Source organism: Alternaria arborescens, assembly GCF_004154835.1.
Source record: "Alternaria arborescens strain FERA 675 chromosome Unknown contig_8, whole genome shotgun sequence".
NCBI lineage: Eukaryota > Fungi > Ascomycota > Dothideomycetes > Pleosporales > Pleosporaceae > Alternaria > Alternaria arborescens.
In genome coordinates, this window is record NW_021167863.1 from 994039 (window position 1) to 1015332 (window position 21294).

The window sequence follows — 21294 nt, forward strand, 5'->3', positions numbered from 1 at the left end:
AGACGTGCGTAGGTTTTTTTGGATTTGCGAGAGCTAGGGTGAGCGGTCAGTGTTCAGCGATCAGCACTATGCGCCACCAGTACGCAGTGGTTGTACATGTTTCACAACATGAGCAAAACGTTTTTCATTGTAATGTAAACTGTTTTCGATACCATCAATGTTATGTTACTATGTTAGTCCTGACGATCTGTGTCCCTTCCACATTCATCTCCTTGCGCATTCAACTCGAATACAATTTCTTATTCGTGGCTGATAGTACTAAAGGCCCGACGAGTGATTTTCTTCTGCTGGCGATACACGTGGAAAAAGTTCCAAGGTTCCAAAGTTCTGTGCGGCCCGCATCCGTGGATCGTGCCTGCCAAGAAGCTTCGGCCAGCCTCAGCTACCTACGATTGCATTTGTTCCTCGCCAGAACACACCTCATATTCTTTTTCTTTTCAACAACCGACCCAACCTTCGGGGCGTATTCTTAAAGCACATGTACCATGGAGTCCATGATTAAGGAATGGTCGGTATTTTTGGATAAGTGCCTCGAGCGGCGTATCCAACCTGATTTGTTCGCTGCAGCCGTCGCGCAGCTCCACGCGAAGTCTCCACTGCCCGGCCGGAAGCTTGCTGCACTGGTGCTTCGACCACGCGTCGCAGGTTCCAACAACATCGATCCACGTTCTATTGTCTTTCTTGAGCAGCTATTGGCTTTGAAGAAGGTCGATGCCTCTGACGTCCTGACGCTGACGTTCCTGTACTCCAAGGACCGCCTTCCAGTCAAGACAGGCGACGAGAAACCAACCAAGGAGGCGCAATGGGACAATCCACCAGAACTCGAGGAAATTGTCTTTCATCGCTTACACAAGGCTTTTGCCGCAGAAGAGCGGCCTATCAACAATACTGAAGGCCTGCGCACACTTATTGTCTTGACAAGATGGATGCAGGCAATGGTGACCTCGCATACGAGCGATAGCATGATCCAGGCCATGGCTGGTATTCAGCAGCCCCAGCAGCACTCTATTAATGTTCGGGAAGGCCTTGCAATGCTTGTGATTGGCGTAGTAGAAAACTCAAAAATCCTGCGGATACTGAATAACCCCAAAGGCAAAGGTAAGCGGATCTCTTACTTTCGTAAAATCTTCCTATGCAAAGCTCAAAACGACTCTTTCAATCCTTGGTGACTGCACCACTCACATAACTCAGATATACGCAAGAGTTTCATTCAATCGTTCTCTTCGTTCATCCCGTTTCTCTCCAACAACTCGGGCGGATCGCATCAATCGTTACAACTAGCTGAAAGATTGGAACTCTCACAGAAACGGCATGATTTCTACGAGAAGCTTCCTAACGTCAACGGTGAGGAGAGTGGGAACGCAGGTCTTGAAGTCGCTGCCCTCCAGCTCGATGCTGTAATGGAGCTCCCACAAGTGAACACGCGAGCCGGTCTCTACATCTTCTTGAATGCATTGGTAAGTCATACAGATGTTGAGCTAGTCTATTGCTAAAAGTTCAAGCTTGTCGCGCGTCCTCTAACCGATGACTTCATTATTATCAATCATCTTCACTCACGATACAAGGTAAGGTGGTGGTCTCTCATTCCGGGAGAAATGCTGACTCGTCATAGTTGGAAGCGCAGAACATGGCCACAGACTTGATCACCGCTGCTTTTGATGTTCTTGCCAACGCCATGTATCGCAGTGAACCGTCACAAACCATGTTCTACCTGAAATCTTTCCTAATCAATAAGGTGCCATTACTCCTGGCACAGCTGACCGGATCGATATTCCCCATGACAGTCGAGATGTGCATCACTCAAGCACTCAGTCATGTGGACCCCCATGCATTTCCATCATTCTCGCAAGGGTTCGATGATATCATGGGAAGCAATAACAACTCCCTCTCCGATGTCAGGCAAGACTTCCTCAACGCCTGTGCGCTTCATGCTCTCATCCCAACGGGTACCGTAGAGCGGTTGCTTGGTGAAGCCCCCATGCAGGGCCCACCTTCGAAGAGATACGAGAGGAAAGAATTGCTAAACCAGTGCAAGTCAAACTTTGACAAAGTCAGCACATTCATCGACGAACTTGAGAGCCTGGACGGAAATGCGGGTGCCATAGTCGCTGCTGTTACAGATGTACGATTTGATTGCATGACTTCCAAAAGAGACTTGCTGACATGAATACAGTTTATAGCACACCTCTGTGAAACTCAAACGACTATGTACTTGAAGCAACTATCCTCGTTACTCTTCAAGAAACCGCAGGCAATGGACGTAATGCTCCAATTCACCTCACCAGCGAGCATTCTGCGACCTCTATGCCAATTTCTTGACGACTGGCACTATGACAGCGATCAAGGTGAGTTCTCAACAATACTAGTGTTGTATTCCGCTGACACATGTAGGCGAATACCAACCAGTATACGACGAATTCGGTGCGATACTGGTCCTCGTCATGGCATTCATACACCGCTATGATCTTACGTACCACGACATCGGTATCGGTCATGATACGTTCATCGCCAAACTTTTGAAACGTGGTCATCATAGCATGCTGCCCGACCAACTGAGTGAAGAGCAAGGCAAGCATCTTGGTAACTGGCTAAAAGGACTCTACGACGCCGATAAGGAAGGGCTTAGCAACGAGGTCTTTGCATCTTGTCGTCCTCAAGATTTCTACCTCATAGTTCCCACATTATTCAGGCAGACAGTCGTGGCATGCTCGACTGGAGTTCTGTCATTTGAGTCGGTCAAAGGTGGTTTAGAATGTAAGCTCATCCTGATACCTTTCGTTAAACCTAGCATTACTGACCCGTCCCAGATCTCGGAGAGACATTCTTGTTGCCATCCTTAATAGAAGGTCTTACCTGGATGGCCTCATACGCGCTCCTTCAAACGCACAACGATCTCGATGCAATGATCCGTATATTCAACGAAGTCATACTAACGACTCCCTCCTCTGGCGACGCACAAGCTATGCATTCGACTATAATAGCTATGGTTTCTAGTCGCCTGGAAAAGTGCTTCCGCACGCTACAGCGACGTGAGCCGAACCGAACGACACTCGAGCCTTTTATCCAGGCGATCAAAGTTCACGCATACTACGAACGTTCTGTGTACGCTAGCTTAAAAGAGGTAGATCAGTGGACGAATGCGCCGAACAGCACTCTCAACTCATCCATACGGCACACCATACAGCAACTGTCACAGTGGGCTTCGACCTCGTCGTTACAGCCAAATCCACCTGGCTACACACACCGCCAGATCTATGCATCGCTCAAGATGCTGGGTGCGACGAGAACACTGCGCGCAGTTGTAGATGAAGTAAAGGCACAGACAGATGCTGGCAACGGTGCGGCTGCACTAGACATCGGCGTGTCCATCATCTGTGCTCCCACTGTCGAGGATAGTCCCATCACAGTTGACTGGGTAGGAAGCTCGATACCAGCGCCGCCCCAACAGCGAAATCACATGAATCTCCGCGAAATGCTCAAGCAAGAATTCGAGAGCGCTGCAAATCTGGTTGCGACAGATCCCCTAACGGCGGAGACAATAGTACGCCTGCACCGCCGTGTAGAAGCACACTTTGCCTCCCTCGGTGAAGCTGGACTCCAAGCACCGCCTATCAACATCCCAAGTGTCAATATCGCAGATATGCAATCGCAAACCATATCTGACGATCTCAACCGAGCTATCGATGATGCGGCCGCTGCAACAGTTGTTGATGACATCTCCAACATGGACAACAAAGCGCTGCAGCGCAGCATGGATGAACTTACGGGTCCTGAAGGCCTGGATCTGTCAAGCATCGGTATGGGTAATGGCGATGCGGGAGCGGGTGACATGAGCACAGATCTGGGTAATCTACCCGATCTGAATCTGGGCGACATGGGTAGTATGGGCATGGATATGGATATGGACATGAACATGGATATGGGTGGAGGTGGAGGTGACGATGACTGGGGGTTGGATTTCGATAACATGTAGCAGATGTTGTATGAAGGGGGGTTGCTTGGATAAGCGCTTGGATCGGACTTGACTGTTTGGGCATCGAGTCTAGAGACTACCAGTACCGCATCTTTGGAGTTGTTGTTTGAATAGATTATGTTACCACCGGAAGTAAAAACGGATTCGGTGTGATTATTGTGCCAAATGTACCGAGGTAACAAACACTAATTCGGAAGCAGCATGAAGTAAGATGGATGGAGCGGGGTGTACCTGCATAGCTCCGGAAGCTCTTGCCCCACCTCTACCCCAACGGAGTCCGTCAGTACACAGTGTAAACAACTTTAATGACGTCTCATACTGATTCACAAATTACAGTTTTCTCATAAACTCTTTACAATCCCGTGTGTCTTATTCTCGACGAGAACCCGTTGACAGTATTCTATATCTACCCCACTACCACACCAAGTAGCAAAGATGCCGTACGATCTCAAAGGCAGAAACGTGCTTATTACAGGTGGATCAGCGTACGTACAGGGCAACTCCTAGAAAGCCTTCAATCAATTCTGCCATCTCTGTGTCACGTCGGAAGTTCGTCACTGACAATATCTCCAGTGGTCTCGGCGAACTCCTCAGTACGACGTTTGCCAGTGAAGGCGCGAACGTCGCTATCAATTACTTCAACCGTATCGAGCCGGCACAAAAAGTGCAAAAGGCATGTGAGGCACATGGCGTCAAAGCTATTGTAATCAAAGCAGTACGCTCATCGTATTCTTGTTTGTAGTGAATGTAAGCTAAAGTGTCCGATAGGATATGACATCGACGGCGGAAGCAAAGCGAGCGGTTAGAGAGACAATCGAGCAGTTGGGTGGGCTGGATATTGTGCTCGCTAACGCAGTATGTATAAACAGATACCGAAGAGAGAGAATGCTGCTAACGCCAATGCAGGGCTGGACGCGTTTCGCTGAATGGAAAGACCTCGACTCCATGAGCGAAGAAGAGTGGGATAAGTGCTGGAATGCAAATGTCAAAGTACCCAAGGCGATACTCTCTGAAGCGAGGGCTACGTTCGATGCCAATCCGGATGGTGGACTTATGATTACTACTGGTAGCATTGCGGTACGCTGCCCCTCTGATCCTCTCTTGATTGCGTTCAGGCCAAAGGTCTAGTAGTAGCTACATGCTAATCGTGAAGTACAGGGTGTCAGCCAAGGCGGATCAAGCATGCCATACTCGGTTACCAAAGCAGCACAACTTCAGCTGGTTAAATGTCTGGCAGTCACTGTTGGACCCAAGATCCGTGTCAATACGGTCCTCCCGGGCTTACTACTGACTGAATGGGTACGACGAAGAACCTCTCCTAGCACCTTGTATTGGATGCTAACACTATCTTAGGGCCTCAAATACTCCCAAGAAAAGATCGAACAGTTGAAGAACCTTGCAGCACTGAAGCATGAGACATTCCTGGATGATTGTGCAGCTGCGTTCGTGATGCTGGCAAAGAACACTAGTATGACTGGTATGCGCATTCAGGTTGATGGCGGACTGAACATCCAGGGCGCATAGAGTGCGGTAGAACAGACATTGTGGCCATGTCCCAGGATCATCATCAACTTAGCAATGGAAAGAATCATGGTGAACACTCACAAGTTTGTCAACTGCCTCGGCGCCGATTTGTCGCGGAAAAGGAAGAGACCTCGGCCGTGGGGATGCTGTCACCCCACGACGCTAAACCGAGCTGCAGGGCACCTCACGTCAATTCCCCGCGTCCCGAACCTCCGCATCTCCGCAGAACTTCCAGAGATCAACACCATGACTCCCCGAAAGTCATAGTCAGAAACCTACCATGTCTACTTCTCTCAGTACCGCTTCTAGAGCAGCCCCGCGTTTAACGCGACGGTGCATGCGATGCGGCGAGCGGAGCGACAATTGTCAGCCTGCGCGACGGCGCTGGATGAGCAGCGTACGAGACGCGCCAGCTAAGAGACCCAAGACTGCCATCTTCTTCCCTGGTACTTCTTCCCAGCTCCTGCAAACCTCACTATTTCAGCATGCTAAGCAGCAACAGGTCAGGGCGTACAGCGAGTGGGAATGTGCACACCATGGCTGGAAGCTTTCCCCAACACCGCGAAACCCATCCTCGAGGAAATCGACGAAACCCTCAAACTTCCCCTCACCAAGACGATAGAGTCTGGTACCAATGCCGAACTCACACGCACCGAGAATGCGCAGCCGGCCATCATGGCAACCTCGATCCTTATACTGCGGATATTGGAGAAGGACTTCGGCTTCCAGACTAGTGAGCGTGTAGACATCACACTGGGACATTCACTGGGCGAGTTTGCGGCACTAGTAGCAGGCGGTTATCTCACATTCCGGGACGCACTAAAGATGGTACGGAGACGAGCCGAAGTCATGAGTAAATGCAGTCAGGAAGCAGTTGCAGAGGAAGGCGGCGAGTTCGGCATGGTCGCCCTAGTCTGCGAGTCCGAAGAGCACATGCAAGCACTCATCAACGGTATCCATGAGTTCCTTGCCCTGGGCTCTAAAGCAGACTCCCACGACCATCTACCGGCCGTCCAACAAGTCTCAATCGCAAATCTCAACTCGAAGAACCAAATCGTCCTTAGTGGCAGCATCACCCGCATCAACACCTTGCTCACGAATCTACGTCAATTTGGCGGCCACGATCCACGTCACGTACGCTTAAAATCCGACGCGCCCTTCCACAGCCTTCTCATGAAGCCCGCTCAAGAAACCATGAAACGCATACTCCACAAAGAAACTGAAGATGGACGTGACATCGTTACATGGCCAGGTATCATGCCTTGCATATCGAATGTATCTGGCAAGCCCTTCCAGGACAAAGAGCAGCTGAAGGATCTTCTAGCACGTAGCTGTGTTGAGACGGTACAGTGGTGGAAGAGTGTAAAGTATCTTCACGAACAAGAGAAGATTATGCGTTATGTGGGTATTGGTCCGGGGAAAGTGGGCAGAAACCTTGTGGGTAAAGAAGTGGGCATGAAGGGCTCTGTCAAAGGAGGCGGTGTCTGGGGTATTACAAGTCCGAAGGAAATGGAGGAAGTGGTTAGGGCATTGGATGACACCGAGCATGTTGAAGTGGATTGAAATTTCTGAATTCACGTTTACGACGATTCACGATAATGCCGCCATGACTGGAAAGATGGGCCGTGGTTCCTTGAGCATTAAAAAGTGTACAGATATACCCCAGTATAGCGAATTTACAGTAATGCTGATGGACAAACCTGATTGAGTCGCACCAGGTCAAATGGTTTCTCGGATACGTAAGTGAAAGTGGTTATGATCATGGGGACGCCATGAGCACTGGCGTACTCCTCCCCTTTCCATCACCACCTTTGACATGCTCAAACAAACAACGGGGTGACGGGGTGAGCTGGTACTAGGGATGAACTGAATCTCACTCCTGTCTGTCGAAGCATTCTCATTCCTGACTGACCACCAACTCTATCTATTCAAACTCAACAACTCCTCAACATACCTCCTGGCATCAATACCAATCCCCTCTGCCAACCCCTTGGGTCCCCAACCCGCTGCCGCTCCCCCCATCCTCTGATTCTGACCTCCGCCACCACCCATACCAAGCCCACTCCACATACCACTTGCAAAGCGACTCGAGCTCTTCGTACTTCCTGGCTGACTATCCCTCGCGCGGCGGACTAAAAACGCTTCGCGGAGTTCATTTGTGTTGAACTGCGCGGAGCCAGACTCCTCGTTGGAGTTGTTCTGCGAGTCTTGTTGGGCAGCTGCATCTTCGGAGCTGACTTGAGAAGGCGGGAGACGCATCCAGACGACCCACCATCCGCGCGAAGTCTTGCACGTACGTTCTATCTCAGACAAATCGCGGCGCGTACCTGCTACCGTGGCTAGGATCTGGGAGTGGACGTTGAGGGCTTCGACTCTGCTCCAGCCGAGGGAGCTGGTACTGCTGCTGCCCAGGCCTTCAGCTAGTAAGGTTCCTGGGTCGGGAATGTTGGGCAGACTGGAATGGATTGTGTGTGTGCGGGGGTCGAAGACGACATCGTAAATGGCCTGGGTGTTAGGGCCTGAGTTAGGGCCTGAACCGCCGGTGGAGGCTTCTGTTGTATAGTGGTTGGAGACTGCGTGGAGACGCGCGGCGACGTTTGCAGGGGAGGTGCTTTTGTCTAGGGAGCGGTGGAGGGGTGAGAAGAAATTGTGGATGTCGCGGTAGAATGATGCGACGCCTAGAGAATGCGTGCGGTGTTCGAAAAGGAAGGTGTAGACGAATGGACGGTGCTGGATTGAATGTTAGTCGGGTTTTGGATATCTTCGATACTGTTCAAACTCACCACGTAAACGACAGGTCTTAACCGGGCTAGATTACTTCCTGTCGTCGTCGGTTGCACTCTCATATCCTTCTCGTACTGCGGAGTCTCGTCCGAGTCACCGTCTCCTGTTTGCAGTGAGGCAGCTCGCCTGTCAACCTCCACATGTATAGTCCGCAGTGGTATTCGGTTGTTCCAATCACCCTCTCCGTTCTCGTCGTCGACTTCCAAGTCTTGCAGATCCCCCTTGAGCCCTACGAGAAAGTACCCATCGTTCTCTAGGCGTATCTGTTGCTTTATCTTCTCTTCTGCTGGGTCTACATCGGGTGTAGGATCGACGTAGCGCATCGCTGCGGGGGAAGGTGTTCGTTCGCATACCGGTTGTGGTACCGGAGCTGGCGCTGGAGCAGCAGAACCCGAGGTCTCTACGCTCTTGTTTCCGCTTCCGCCCCACGCCGTCCCATAGCCAAGGGTCATATACTTCATCCATGTCTCGGTGTCACCCAGAGACGATAGCATTGTCTGCGACTCGGGCGCAGTTGAAGTGGCCTGAGATTTGTTGTTATCGACGGCGGCTGCTGCCTTATCAAGGGAGTTCTCAACCGCTCTGACAATCGGTGGAGGGATACCAGGTGGCAGGTCTGAGCCATCGTTCGATACTGGAGGACGCGGCCTTTCGTCCTGCATTGGAGGCGACGGTTCGGGCTCGGACTCGGGCTTCAGATTTCTCCTCCGCCGTTTTCTGCGATCAGAAGTCGGGTTGTCTCGTATGCCGTAAGCATACTCGCCGTGAGCGTAGATAGTCTCTACCCAGTGAGACAAGTCCCGCAGCGACTTTCGGCTTACCGCTCCCAGACCTGAAAAGACAACACCATCAGCGGCATGGGCATTTCTCCCGACCCCTATCCAGGGTTCCAACTCGGAGACTTCGAGTGTTTTTGGGTCCGTAGAGGTTTTGGCTTGTTGCAACGGCGATGCTTCGCCGAAGCGGGATACCATGACATCCACGAGACCTGATGTTCTGCGTGCAAAGTCCTCTAGCACATCCCGCTCACTGCTACCCCACTCCTCTTCTCCAACACCCATGCCCAACTCTCCGCCTGCTGCCAGTTTCATGCCACCGTATATGTCCACCGCAGGGCTTCCATGTAGTAGCACGTCCCAATTGCTCGCAAACCGCGACCAATATCTGTCTAGTATGCTGCAGAACTTGCTACGGCCGTGCTTGGCGAACATGGCCTCCATTGTCGAGCCATGATGAAGCAGGAAGATGGACTGGGCGCGGGCGAGTTGTTGGATCAGCAGTGCAGGCGGGCTGACTTCGCGTGACGAGTACTCGATGACGGGCTCGGTGGTGTCGGTGCTCGAATCGGTTCGTGTGAGGCCGCCAGTAGCGGGTAGTTGTGTGAGGTCAATCGACTACCGTGGTGTCAGTTGTAGTCTACTAAGCATGTAGAATGTGCATACTGCCAATATCCACCATCCGTCTTCCAATTCACGCAGAACAATACGCGTCTTCTGCGTTTCTACGGAATCAACTGCCTCGCCATCAGAGAAGCTCCTATGCTTGATCAGCTTTGATGTACGGAAAGTGCTTGCCACGCAACCTACTTCGCAAAGCCTACCATGCCCTGAGCTAGCCCGACCTGACGGAGCTTCTCATTCTCCTGCTCGCGCAACTCCTCTTCCCTCTCAGTATCGCCATCTCTCAGTTTGGAGCGTGTCTTGGCGGCCTTGGAGTAATAGAAGACAATCTGCTGGTCGAATGTCTCATCTGACGTTCCGAGGGAAGGATTGTATATGGCTAGGAAAGAGAGTTGCGCCGGAATGACCTTGGAGCCCGCCGTGGACGACATTCCAGCATTCTTCGAAGTGCCTGGTCGCGAGCGCTTCGAGTGGTTTTGGGTGAGGGATGAATGGCGTCACACGTGCGGAAGAGACGCGGAGGAGAAGACAACCAGCCACCGTGCCAACCTCAACAACAAGCGGTCGTTGTGGACTATTTGTATTCCATGGTCAAAGATTGCGATGCATCGCGATGCGGCGCCAGGCGGCAAGGATGCACCCAATTGTCGTGGTGAAGATGCCCCACGAGATCTCGATCGCAACGTCCAGATCCTGCGGAGCGGCATTTGTCGCCGAACTTCCTCACTCCGACCATGTTCTGCAGGCTACGAGGTCGCGTCTACTCCCTGGTCCAGACTCCACACTGTCGCTATAGCTCTACAGCAGTTCCCGCTCGGACGTCGGAGCCATTGCGGATATTGTTCTGCGGTTCTGACAATTTCAGCATCGCATCACTGCGCGCCGTAGCAGACGCGAAGCGGCATGTGCCGAAACTTATAGAGAGCATCGATGTAGTCCATCGACCAGCGAAGCCTACCGGACGAGGACTGAAAAAACTAAGAGAGGGTACGAACGTCTTTTGACTGCCACACAGCATCAATTGACAAGATTCAGTTCCTATCAAGCAGGTAGCTACCGAAGAGCTCAATCTACCTACTCATGTGATCGACACCTTCACAGGCTGGACGCCACCCAACCCCATAGATGTCGTCATCGCCGTGTCCTTCGGCCTCCTTGTCCCGCCGAGGATCCTCAACTATGCGCAATACGGCGGCCTGAACGTCCATCCTTCTCTGCTGCCCGATCTGCGTGGCCCAGCGCCCATCGAACATGCCATACTGAAGAGGCGGCAGTACACCGGTGTCTCTGTGCAAACACTACATCCAAGGCATTTCGACCAGGGTACTATCCTTGCCCAAACCCCCATGCCTGGCCACGAGATTAGCCTTTCTCGTGATACTCCTGGTATGGCTCGGGTTATAGAGCAACAGCTTGCCACTGCCGGGGCAGAAATGCTGGTAGATGTCTTGAAGAAACGCAAATTTGTGCCTCCGCACGAGCCCGTCGGATGGTACGCACACTCCAACGGTCCAATTGACCACGCACCAAAGATCACCAAGCAAGATCGCTATGTTGATTTCGAAAAACATACCGCGGCAGACGTCATTGCCAAATGGAACGCACTTGGCGACCTGTGGTGTCTGCTACCCACGGGTGAGCGGCTGATACTACACGACGTGCTTGATCCAATGCTACCAGACGATGATGAGTATGTCACAATGAAACCTGGACTCTTTGTGGATTCAGATTTGGAGGGCTTTCTCTGGTTTAGAGGAGCGTGTGGTAAAATGGGAAATGTGCTCAGTAGCACATTAGAAGGAGGCAAGAAGGGACAAGGGAATGCGAAGTTGCTACAACTGTTCGGTCCCCAAAAAAATCCAAGCGTGGGAGATATGCCTTTGATGCGTCCTTTACACAGGGTTATCTAACAGCGCTGTCTCGCCCAAATACTGAACTGTCAAACTGTACAGTCAACCAACTCGCTTCTGCTTCTCCCATTCTTCTTTAGCATCCTCGAACTCCTCAATCTCTTTCATCACCCTCACGCTCTTCGATATGGTTTGTACCTGGTCCAAGGCCGTTGCAAAGCCTGAAGAGTCCGAAGTCTCGTAGAATAGCTGTCGCGTCCCTCTAGAACTATTTTCCACTGCCTCATTCAGCGCTCCCAACAGCATCAGGAAACATTCGTCCTTCTCTCTCGGAGGCGCTTTGTGATTGATGAAGCGAGAAAATCCCTCAGTCCAGCGATTGATCTCGTTTCTCAGCTCCTGCGTCTGCTGCTTACCTTCCGCCGTCGAGCGAAAGATGTAGGGTATGCAAGCTTGGAGCTCCTGACCAGTGGGAGTGACAGGTTTCAGAATGGCGGGTGTTAATAGTGACGGCTTAGGAAATCTCTTTGGCTGTGGGTGTCGCTGTACGAAGGCTTTGTATTCTTTTGCTCCGAAAGCACGACGTTGGTCGTTGAGCTTAGAAGTAGCCACTGATAGGTTTCCGTGGCTTGCTGAACCATTTTGACGAAGTTCTTTCTCCGCAACAGGCAAGTTTTTCGAAGATGAAACACGAACAACTCCTTGCATCGATCGTTCTCCTGGGCCGGGTCCAAGATGTGCTTTTGCTTCGGACGTTACGTATGGCAAATCCGACAACGTATACAGGCTCGCTCGAGGCAACCTTTCTCCATTTTGTACGAAAGGGCCAGAAGTTGGGCTACTTAATGAATATGCAGCAACATCAAGCTGCTGACGAGGAAATGCCGCATCTTGTATCATATCCACCTGGAGAACCTCCGCCTCTGGTCCCGATTTGACGAGAACAGCATGCATCTCTTGCACCATGGTTCGAAACTCAGTATCTACGGTCGGGTTACGCAACAAGTTTCCTAGCAAAGACTGTGTTGTCTCATGGTTCTTCTGAATGCTTGAATTTGTGAACGCGGTGTTTGCCCTGCTAGATGGTCAATCTGTAGTTACCTGAGAATCGCGTCATGAAGCTTACCAGATTACTGAGGTCAGCATCAGATTGATTGCATCGGTGTGTGACTTCAGCTTCTCCCGATACTGTTGCAACGATTGCTTCTCGTGGTCCCATCTTACCCTCTGCCAGTTGACCCGGATACTCTTCTTCATGTCTTCCATCGTGCGCAACCTCGACTTCCCCTTGATTGCCTGGCTCTCGACGTCACGATATTTCTTTGTCACTTCATCTAGCTCTTGCAGTGTGGAAGCACATGAGTTGATCATCACATCGAGCTTCTCTTTGAACCCTGATCCGCCATATCGGAAACCTGGCCGTGCGAGCACATCGTTGGAAACTTCTCCAAGGTGGTCTAAAGCGCACTTCAGACTAAACAGTACTTCCTCAAGCTCTCTCAAGTCCCGCGATGCTGCCTTCCGTCCAGAGCTGACGCTTGCGTAAAGGCCGTACGCTAATTGGCTGACAAGGACTAGATAAGTTTAGTGCGCTCTCCTCATGAACCAAGATCTATGCACCTACTTATGTCTCCTATCGAGAATCCAAACGACATCTTTTCTCTCCTTCGCTACGATATGAGTGGAGGATGTAATGCCCGACCAGGCCGCATGCAACGAAAGTGGGCGCAGACATGTGGCCAAGATAACCCCGCCTGACGAAGTATATAAGCAGCCTCCCAAGCTGAACCAAATCTCAGCCTGACCAGCAAACCAAAGTCTTTCTGCACTTCAGTGAATTCCTTCTACTCTCTACTCACGACGTAGACTTTCAATTTACAATGGGCTCTAAAATGCCTCCAGCCGTCCCTTTAGGCTCATGTAGAATCGCTATCGAAGGCCTTCAGGTGCCTCAGAATGTCGACCACGTCAGCCTGAGAACTTTAATCCGCCAAAAGATTCGCCGGTTCGGTGGCAGCAAGACGCCTCAACCCCTCGAACAGGTAGGCTGCGAAGCAACGGTAACGGTAGATGGACAGTCCAACCTGGTGACGGTCACGATGACTATGAGCGAAGACGAGCCGATCTCTCAGCTTTGGAAACATATTGAAGGTTGATATACGTTCCTGGAGTTTAAGGATCATGCTGATATTGAGCAGACTTCGGTTTTCGAAAGCCCCTCGCAATGCACACAGACAATCAAGACTTCTTCGAACAGCATAGCCATACGGTCATAACAAATCATGAAGAAGTGGTTGTTGTTGCGGCCGACCAAGTGTCTACCAAGAACACCATCAGGATCACAGAACCGCTCATTCTACATGCCAATACTCATTACGGCCAACCAATTGAATTCAATATCAACTCTGTGGCATCTTCACAACCTTCTGTTGAAGACAATGTTGGCTTTCACGTGTCTTTTGAGCGGACACCGAGGATGCCAGATGACAACAAGATCCACCAATTGCCAGGCTCATTAGGAACTTACGATATCTTCAGTGTAGAGGCATATGCGGACCGCTTGCCGGCGAAGATCAGGAACAGCAGTGGTGTGTTCTTTCCAATGTGGCAGAGAGAAGCCATGTGGCTCAATTTCCATGCAAAATCACATATGTGTGTGGTGCGCGTATTTATCGGTCACGTCAATGTGGTTTCTGGTCTCACCATGGAGGAGACATGTGACAAGCAGTTAGATGAAGGAGAACAGGATTATATTGTCCTTCCTGACCAACAATGGTTGGACGGTATCTGTATAGCTCCTGGTATCGTTCGTCAGTTCGTCGCTATGCCACGTATGTGCTTCAACAGCTTTTTTAAGCGCCCAGATGGATCTGGATCTGCTAACTTAACGTAGTTGGCTCTGGCTACACCATAGAAGGACAAAAGACAGCAAAAGAGAAATTTGGAGGACTGCAGCTGGAGGTTACACCAGAAGTCCTTCCAAAACAACGTTTCTGGTCGTACGCCAAGCAGCAGTACGTTAGTTTCAACGAAGAGGGGCTTTTGTTCGAGGGTATCATCGACGCTGAATCGGATAGCACGCGTGGACAAGCCGATAGTCTCAGACCGGTGGTATTCTCAGACGATTTTGACGAGGGCAGTACACCCGAGCAGCTTGGCTGCGAGATTGGTGACATTCTGAGATCATATCCGGTCGAATCTTCTTTTCGAGAGCCATTCAGAATTAAACATCTATCCGTTCCAGGAACGACCGTTAGATTCACAGTAAGCCAGACCTCCACAAATCCGATGGAATGTGTGTGCTAAGTTTCGTGTTTGAGGCATCTTATGAATACGACTTCGAGGATGAGGCGAGCGATGGAGAAGAAACCGGGTATGAGGCAAACGATGAAGAAGAAATCGAGGGTGCAGTGTATGGTGAAGTGAGACGATCAGATCGAAGTAATCACAGCCTAGTAACAGATGGGGGTGATGCCATAGCAGAAGATTACATGGAGGCAACGCCTCGAGGTGACTCTGATGTCATGCCAAATGAAGAAAACCTCGAGGTAAACCTTGATCGTCTCAATATCATCGAGTCCAAGGATGTCAGAGCTATGGGTCTCGCTGCTGGTGGAAAGCTTAGTATGGCAATCCTCTGCAGTACATTACTTGTCTGCTAATCTGTAAATTAGTCCAAGATATATACAAGGACGACAACCCGGCCACGATATGGAACCATGCCGCAGCGCGTATCCTCCACGTGCATATTCTCGACCCAGTAAGCTGTGAGAAGGTCACGCACGTTGTTCCAAAACCTCCGGCGACCGACGTTAAAGGTTATACAGGGGCTGGTGGGCAATTCTTCGTTGTCGAGGAGAAGACAGACGCGCGTCTTGACAAAGGCGATTTCGATAATGTAAAGAGTGTCAGCCAAATGGATCAACACATCGGCATCAGTACAGAGCCCGAGTTTGATCCAAAAAAGCCGAAGATGTGCGTGGTATGCGAACTTCGACTATGTGATTGCATGTAAGTAATACTTCTTCAGTTGTGCCTCTTCTTGCTAATACAGTCAGTATCCGTCCCTGTGACCACCAACTGTGCAACGTCTGCATCAAGAGGATTGAGCAGAACAGCAATGAAGATTCTGCTTCAGCGCACAGACAATGGAGGTGTCCAACATGTGACAGCATGGTTTCGCACGTAGCAGGTTTCTCGGCTCCTATGAATCTGCCAGGCGAGGAGCCATTGCGCGTCAAGGTCCCCGTTAATGTGCTGAAAATTGAAGACGGTAGGGTAAGATTTGAAAGTGTGCAAAAGACCAGAATCTAAGGTTCACATCATACGAGTGAATGGGTGGCAAACACACAAGTCCTTCTGAAGGAATAATGTGTAACAATCTATGTATGTCCTTTGAGTTGTAGGATCTCTTCACCAAGAAAACTGCACATAAACGCGACCACGCTTACAGCCAATGGAACGTGCAAAAAAAAAACATCCCTCTACAAGACACACGGGCGAGCGTGTCACCACAGTAACATGGACACAATTGATGTATACTTGATGAGCAAAAAGATAATCCTCCTCCGGGAAGGCTCGAACTTCCAACCTCCTGATAGCCACTGATGTAACAGTCAGACGCGCTAGCCAATTGCGCCACAGAGGATTGTTTGATGAAGTGCTGAACAAAATTGTCAAATATATACTAATTTGTTTCCAATGCTTGTCGCGTCGCGTTGCGTCGCATCCGAATCATAGTCAAGATAGAGTTACGCAGTGTGGAAGTTAGGTGGGGTAGCTACTCCTCACTTCAAGATGTTACCGGAGGTTCCATCACTAAACGTAGCAGAACACCCACTACGATGAGAACGAAGCAAGGAGAATTCACAACAACACCATAGTGGGTTGAATTCGTGAGCATCGCAAGTAGATATGTAGTCATGTTTCGATAAGCGTCTATGGTCTATATTTCTTTCCATACTCATGTGAAATACCCTGGCAATTTTCTTTCCCAAAGCGCATCAAGTCGCTGTTATTGCAGACACTCCATGTGAACGTCTCTTCATCATCTCAATGACCTCATCGGTATGTCTGCGTCTTCTTCGTCTGTTCGTTCGCCTTCAAATTCCGACGATATCAAACCCCTCTCTTCCTCGTCGTCTCCTCTTCCCATTGGCTCCACTTTCTTCGTCGGCGCCTCCTTATTCATCGCAACGTATATTGCCGAACCAAGGATGAGCGACGATCCAGTTATGGATAAAGCGCCAGGTGTCGTGCCCCAGACCAGCTTGTCAAATGCGAGTGCGAAGAGCATTTGCATATACACCATGTTTGTTGCGCGAGATGACTTCTCGTATTGAAGGCCTGCGGCTAAGAGGAATTGCTAAGCGTTGTCAGTCAAGAAGCATAACACGGCGGCACTATCCAATAGACGTACCATTACGAAACCGCAGACGCCCAGAAAGATTAGGTAGCACCAGTCTCTCGGGCTGTTCGGAAGCAGGAAGCCAACACCAGGTATGGTAAACATTGCCACTATGCTGACAATTGTACACCATGTTGCAAAGTAGTTGACGGATATGAGCGGATGTGCTCGCTTGCCGATCCATCGAATTGTAGTATATGCACCTGCTGCTCCGATGACACCCAGCATTGCAATGCCCACTGCCATTGCCCGTTGCGTTGGCGTCACCGAATCATAGTCGGCAGCGAGACGATCGGGTGAAGATACAGTTGTGTTCGGGAGAAGGGCATCTAAGTCGCCGGTAGCAGGAGGAATAGGTGCGTCGGAATGCGACAGCGCAGAGAACAATGTAACGGGTCTTGCGATAAGGACAACGCCAAAGAGCGAGACGTAAGCAGCGATCTGTTCCATCCGGGTGAACGGCTCATTGATGAAATATGAGCATGCCCAACAGGCGAGCGACGGTGCCAGAAACGTAATGACCGTGGCATCCGCCAGAGGTAGGTACAACAGGGAGTCTGTGATGGTTAGCGCTATGAAATGCAGGAAGGGCCCATATGATGTACTGTGGAGTCCATCACAGCAGTGGGTGAGCAAGAATCCTCAAGCGCGACCTAGCATCTGACGAGCTGAGACGAGTTACTGTACCCACATGGTTCCTTGATCGAGGCTGTATAACTTACAGTACATTCCAAAGACTCCAAAGAAGCCGAAAAGCCCCCTAGCAACTAACAACGAGCGGACTTCCTTCATTCCGAAAGGAAAGTGTTCTGTCTTCTTGTACCACATGTAGAAAGATGAACATGCCACGGTGATACTCATCCTCGCGAACAAAATCTGGAATGGGTGATATCCATTGCCTATGATAATCTGTCAGTATATGCGGCTGTCGCTACTGGGGGGTCTTCATACCCTTATTTCCTTCCATTTCTAGTATTCTCGTGGTTACATTCATCAGAGTTCCGAACAGTTGAGCAAGTAGAACAAGTGCTAGGCCCTTGTTTGATGTCCATGATGCTTGAATTCTGCCTTTGAAGGTTCGCGGAGGAGCGGGTAAGCGTGAAGCATATCTGTCATGGTACAGAGGAGCATAGTCTGGATTTTGACCAAATCGTATAATGTTCGAATCGTCTATTGATACAAGGGATGGGTCCGGGGAAGGAACGCGGATTGCCCCGCGATGAACAGTTAGCGTATCATCCGTCTTATCACCGGTTTTTAGAGACGATTCAGCCTCGGGTTCGCGCTCGTTGAGCTGCTGCAGCGATTTATCATCGTTTTGAAGAGAGGTGGAGAGCGATGCCTGTACCATAGTGCTTCATGGAGGAATGATAGAGGATTGCAGGTCAGTGACGATGACATGAAGACATGATGGACGGCGAACGAAACGCCAGCCACGGGCGCCAATTGTGAATGAGGAAGGCGGCAATCCAGTCGACGAGTCACAGGCACGCGACACTGCCCCAGATCCACACATTCGCCCCTCCCTCGCGTAGCTTTCCCCCAGACCCCGCTGGTTCATCGAAGAGTATCCATTTTAGACGCGACCACTTCTCTAGTTCTCAAAAGACTTGATATGTGTTGGAGTAACCGCAGAGGACGTTTATTTTTTCATAATGACGTTGGCCTACCTACCCCGCCATTATCGATCCATGCAGATACCTCGGTCCAACCTTGGCAATCAATGCGGCGGGTCAGTTGGCACATGAAGAAGTCTTCTTCAAACGTAGGGGTATATCATGTAGGAAGAACGAGTGAGTGTTGCCTGACTCATGTATTTGGTGATACTCACATCCTATCAGCAGTTCACACTGAACCCTGCTACCATCGATTTTTGTCACCTAGGCAGCTCCTTCTCTTTTGGTTGCGCATGAATACCAGCCAAATTTGATCAACATCGAAATGAAGTTACCCATGTATAAGACAAGGCTATCCGGCCCTTTCCCAGTCTTTAAGGCCATGCGACCCGTATTTTGCAGACGCAGCTACGCTCGCGATTGTTGTTGGTACACAGGCGCTCTGGGTGACCGACACTATCCTTGAGAACGCGGAGGACCAACCCGTTCCTTCTCTGATCGCCCTCTCGTCACATTACTCCAATTGATGACAAACCCGCTGGTACACCATCGCTATGCATGAGCTGTCAAGACAGAGTTAGAGGCGTTCTTTTGGGCGCTTCGCGCACCGAGAAGGTTTACTACACCGATCAACGGCAAGAGATGTTAGATGTTGCACAGGACCAGCAACGCTTGGAGTCGTGTGGCTTAAACAAACTTTTCATCCACATGTAGGCGGGCCAACGGCTGGCAGCCACAAAATGATGGCTTGGAAGCGATGCTGCAGATTTGGTGATAACCCACCGTAGGAGGAGATTTGCAGGGAGCACTTCCTCGGATCAGAGGCCCCCCACACTATCTTCAAATCAGGCAGGACGTACGGATCTCGTCACCAAACCCGCGATTCTAGACAACCCTTTATTTGTGAGCAATTCCTAATAATGGTCGCTATCTCGCAGCACACCATTACTAGTATCAGTGGCGCTAGTCTGCCGCTCTTGAAAGTGGATTGCGGCATCTCCCAGCTCGTAAAACGGCGTCCAGCCGCTGCTCTAGTGGCACAACAGCATCGTCTGCCACATCGCTTGACCATGGGCAACGCTACTGCTCGTCACAGAAATGATGCAAGCGAAGCACTTACCCCGGCCTGTCAGTCACACGTCTGTATACCGGGGTCGCGGAAGGCGAAAACTAGGATCCCCATTGTGTGTTACAAGTAAATGACAACGACAACACCACGGCTGTCAGCGATAATCTATGAACTTTCTTTGCGAACTTCGGGGAAAAGGTGCACACCATCCTTGCGTCATGGGTGGGCCCAATGATTGTGGCCAGTGAGCTGGATCGAAAAAGGAAATAAGTGGTGGAGCGTTTCACAACGACTATCATGACTCGCAGTTATGGGGCGTATAAGGCTGGAACACACGGCAGCACGCGCTACACTCGACGTGATATTGGTGTGATGAGTGCCTTCCCTTTGTAACGCTTATGCACGGCATCCAATCGCTATCGGTTCCCATCCAGGAAACGTAATTTTCCAACAGAGTGGATCTACCCTCAGGGGTCGACAAGTCGAAGAGCAAGACGGTGTCTGCGGCAGATGGCACCAAACCCCCCCCTACAACAAAAGTGCATTCCTTTTTGCAAACCCTAAATGCAAGACAAAATTCTCGGATTCGCAACCCTTTGTTTAGTGAGGCAGCTTTAGCCGTAGTACTGTGTGGTCACAGAAGGTCTCCCTTACAACGCATCGCCTAGGTTACATTCTGCCCAAGTAGACAATCCCAGGTGAAAACCACAGTTCACCACGCATTACCGACGTTTCAGGCTTGCCACGAGGGGAGGCAGCGTTCGCACAGATCGACTGCAAATCTCCCGCTCAAGGCGCCCCACGGGAGCGCGCGTAAGGACAGCCCGTCGGCTAAAAGGGAATCAACAACGTGACCTAAGCGCGCTGTATCACCAACAGCTTGGCCTGATGCCCAAGCACATGAACAATCGTGTATCTCTGTTGAAGGTTGGGAAAAAGAAAAAGTAGTGAGACACATGTCTATCTCGATGCTTCATGTGGACAGCTTTGCCGACCTTTTGCGACTCGCCCACTCGACGTCGCAATTAAGTTTTAGGTCGCCGTTGAACAAAGCCAAGAGTTATATCATCGAGACTATGATGGTGCGCCTTGCGCGGGAATGGAGATATCCGGTAGTGGTGTCCTTTTTTTGTCCATCCCCACATCACGACGGCAATGTAAACACTTCGGACATGGCGACGTTGGTGCCCAAGGAAGACCCATGTTGGGGAATACCAAGAAAAAAATCCTACTTCCTGGTCCATGTTCGATATGGATCGGCGTGGGGTGCTGGTAATACCGGTAAGGATGGGAAAGGGATATATCAGCGAAAGCGATATAGGTAGGGTGGGGCGAGACGGCATGAACGCGAACTATCGAACGGCCACATGGGCAGTGGCAAGCGAGATTTTCTTTCCTAAAAACGCTGTAAGCACCATGAGATGATTAGTCTCGTCACCTTGTGACAGCTTGGAAAGTTTATGCTGTGGGACTTGGTGGCTTAGCTAAGACATTGATGGAGAGAATGAGTATCGTCGCGCGACTCGTACTGCGACTACCATCCCGCTGTGAAGAATACATGGCGCCTAGTTTTTTGGATGATCAGTTGCATAGCGTGAGGTCATAGTGTTGAGATCGAGCGATGAGAATAGGAGAATACTGCAGTAAGACTTCACTGTGCTTGCTCGCGAA

General features: G+C 50.5%; 8 protein-coding genes across 8 annotated transcripts; 5 read left to right on the top strand and 3 right to left on the bottom strand.

The window, feature by feature from the left end:
* Positions 1–485: 485 nt before the first annotated feature.
* On the top strand, positions 486–3973 carry AA0111_g4589 (Mediator of RNA polymerase II transcription subunit 5; the record flags this gene model as incomplete). The annotated part of the gene is made up of 6 exons (XM_028650608.1): positions 486–1098; positions 1192–1457; positions 1613–2122; positions 2174–2345; positions 2392–2754; positions 2808–3973. The coding sequence occupies 6 exons, from the start codon at positions 486–488 to the stop codon at positions 3971–3973; spliced, it is 3090 nt and encodes a 1029-aa protein (XP_028508210.1).
* A 435-nt stretch (positions 3974–4408) lies between these two features.
* AA0111_g4590 (hypothetical protein) lies at positions 4409–5497 on the top strand (the record flags this gene model as incomplete). Its single annotated transcript, XM_028650610.1, has 6 exons — positions 4409–4458; positions 4547–4688; positions 4742–4828; positions 4880–5050; positions 5132–5272; positions 5327–5497. 6 exons carry the CDS (start codon positions 4409–4411, stop codon positions 5495–5497), a joined length of 762 nt encoding a protein of 253 aa, XP_028507980.1.
* Positions 5498–5777: 280 nt separating this feature from the next.
* On the top strand, positions 5778–7060 carry AA0111_g4591 (hypothetical protein; the record flags this gene model as incomplete). Its single annotated transcript, XM_028650611.1, has 2 exons — positions 5778–5943; positions 6000–7060. The coding sequence occupies 2 exons, from the start codon at positions 5778–5780 to the stop codon at positions 7058–7060; spliced, it is 1227 nt and encodes a 408-aa protein (XP_028507981.1).
* Positions 7061–7417: 357 nt separating this feature from the next.
* Positions 7418–10112, bottom strand: AA0111_g4592 (hypothetical protein; the record flags this gene model as incomplete). The annotated part of the gene is made up of 4 exons (XM_028650612.1): positions 7418–8227; positions 8281–9675; positions 9724–9817; positions 9868–10112. 4 exons carry the CDS (start codon positions 10110–10112, stop codon positions 7418–7420), a joined length of 2544 nt encoding a protein of 847 aa, XP_028507982.1.
* A 303-nt stretch (positions 10113–10415) lies between these two features.
* AA0111_g4593 (hypothetical protein) lies at positions 10416–11591 on the top strand (the record flags this gene model as incomplete). The annotated part of the gene is made up of 2 exons (XM_028650613.1): positions 10416–10668; positions 10717–11591. The coding sequence occupies 2 exons, from the start codon at positions 10416–10418 to the stop codon at positions 11589–11591; spliced, it is 1128 nt and encodes a 375-aa protein (XP_028507983.1).
* A 42-nt stretch (positions 11592–11633) lies between these two features.
* AA0111_g4594 (hypothetical protein) lies at positions 11634–13186 on the bottom strand (the record flags this gene model as incomplete). The annotated part of the gene is made up of 3 exons (XM_028650614.1): positions 11634–12606; positions 12658–13105; positions 13156–13186. 3 exons carry the CDS (start codon positions 13184–13186, stop codon positions 11634–11636), a joined length of 1452 nt encoding a protein of 483 aa, XP_028507977.1.
* A 569-nt stretch (positions 13187–13755) lies between these two features.
* On the top strand, positions 13756–15845 carry AA0111_g4595 (hypothetical protein; the record flags this gene model as incomplete). Its single annotated transcript, XM_028650615.1, has 5 exons — positions 13756–14362; positions 14425–14795; positions 14852–15155; positions 15206–15542; positions 15590–15845. The coding sequence occupies 5 exons, from the start codon at positions 13756–13758 to the stop codon at positions 15843–15845; spliced, it is 1875 nt and encodes a 624-aa protein (XP_028508199.1).
* A 733-nt stretch (positions 15846–16578) lies between these two features.
* AA0111_g4596 (hypothetical protein) lies at positions 16579–18289 on the bottom strand (the record flags this gene model as incomplete). Its single annotated transcript, XM_028650616.1, has 4 exons — positions 16579–16896; positions 16951–17495; positions 17661–17837; positions 17890–18289. The coding sequence occupies 4 exons, from the start codon at positions 18287–18289 to the stop codon at positions 16579–16581; spliced, it is 1440 nt and encodes a 479-aa protein (XP_028507978.1).
* Positions 18290–21294: the final 3005 nt, after the last annotated feature.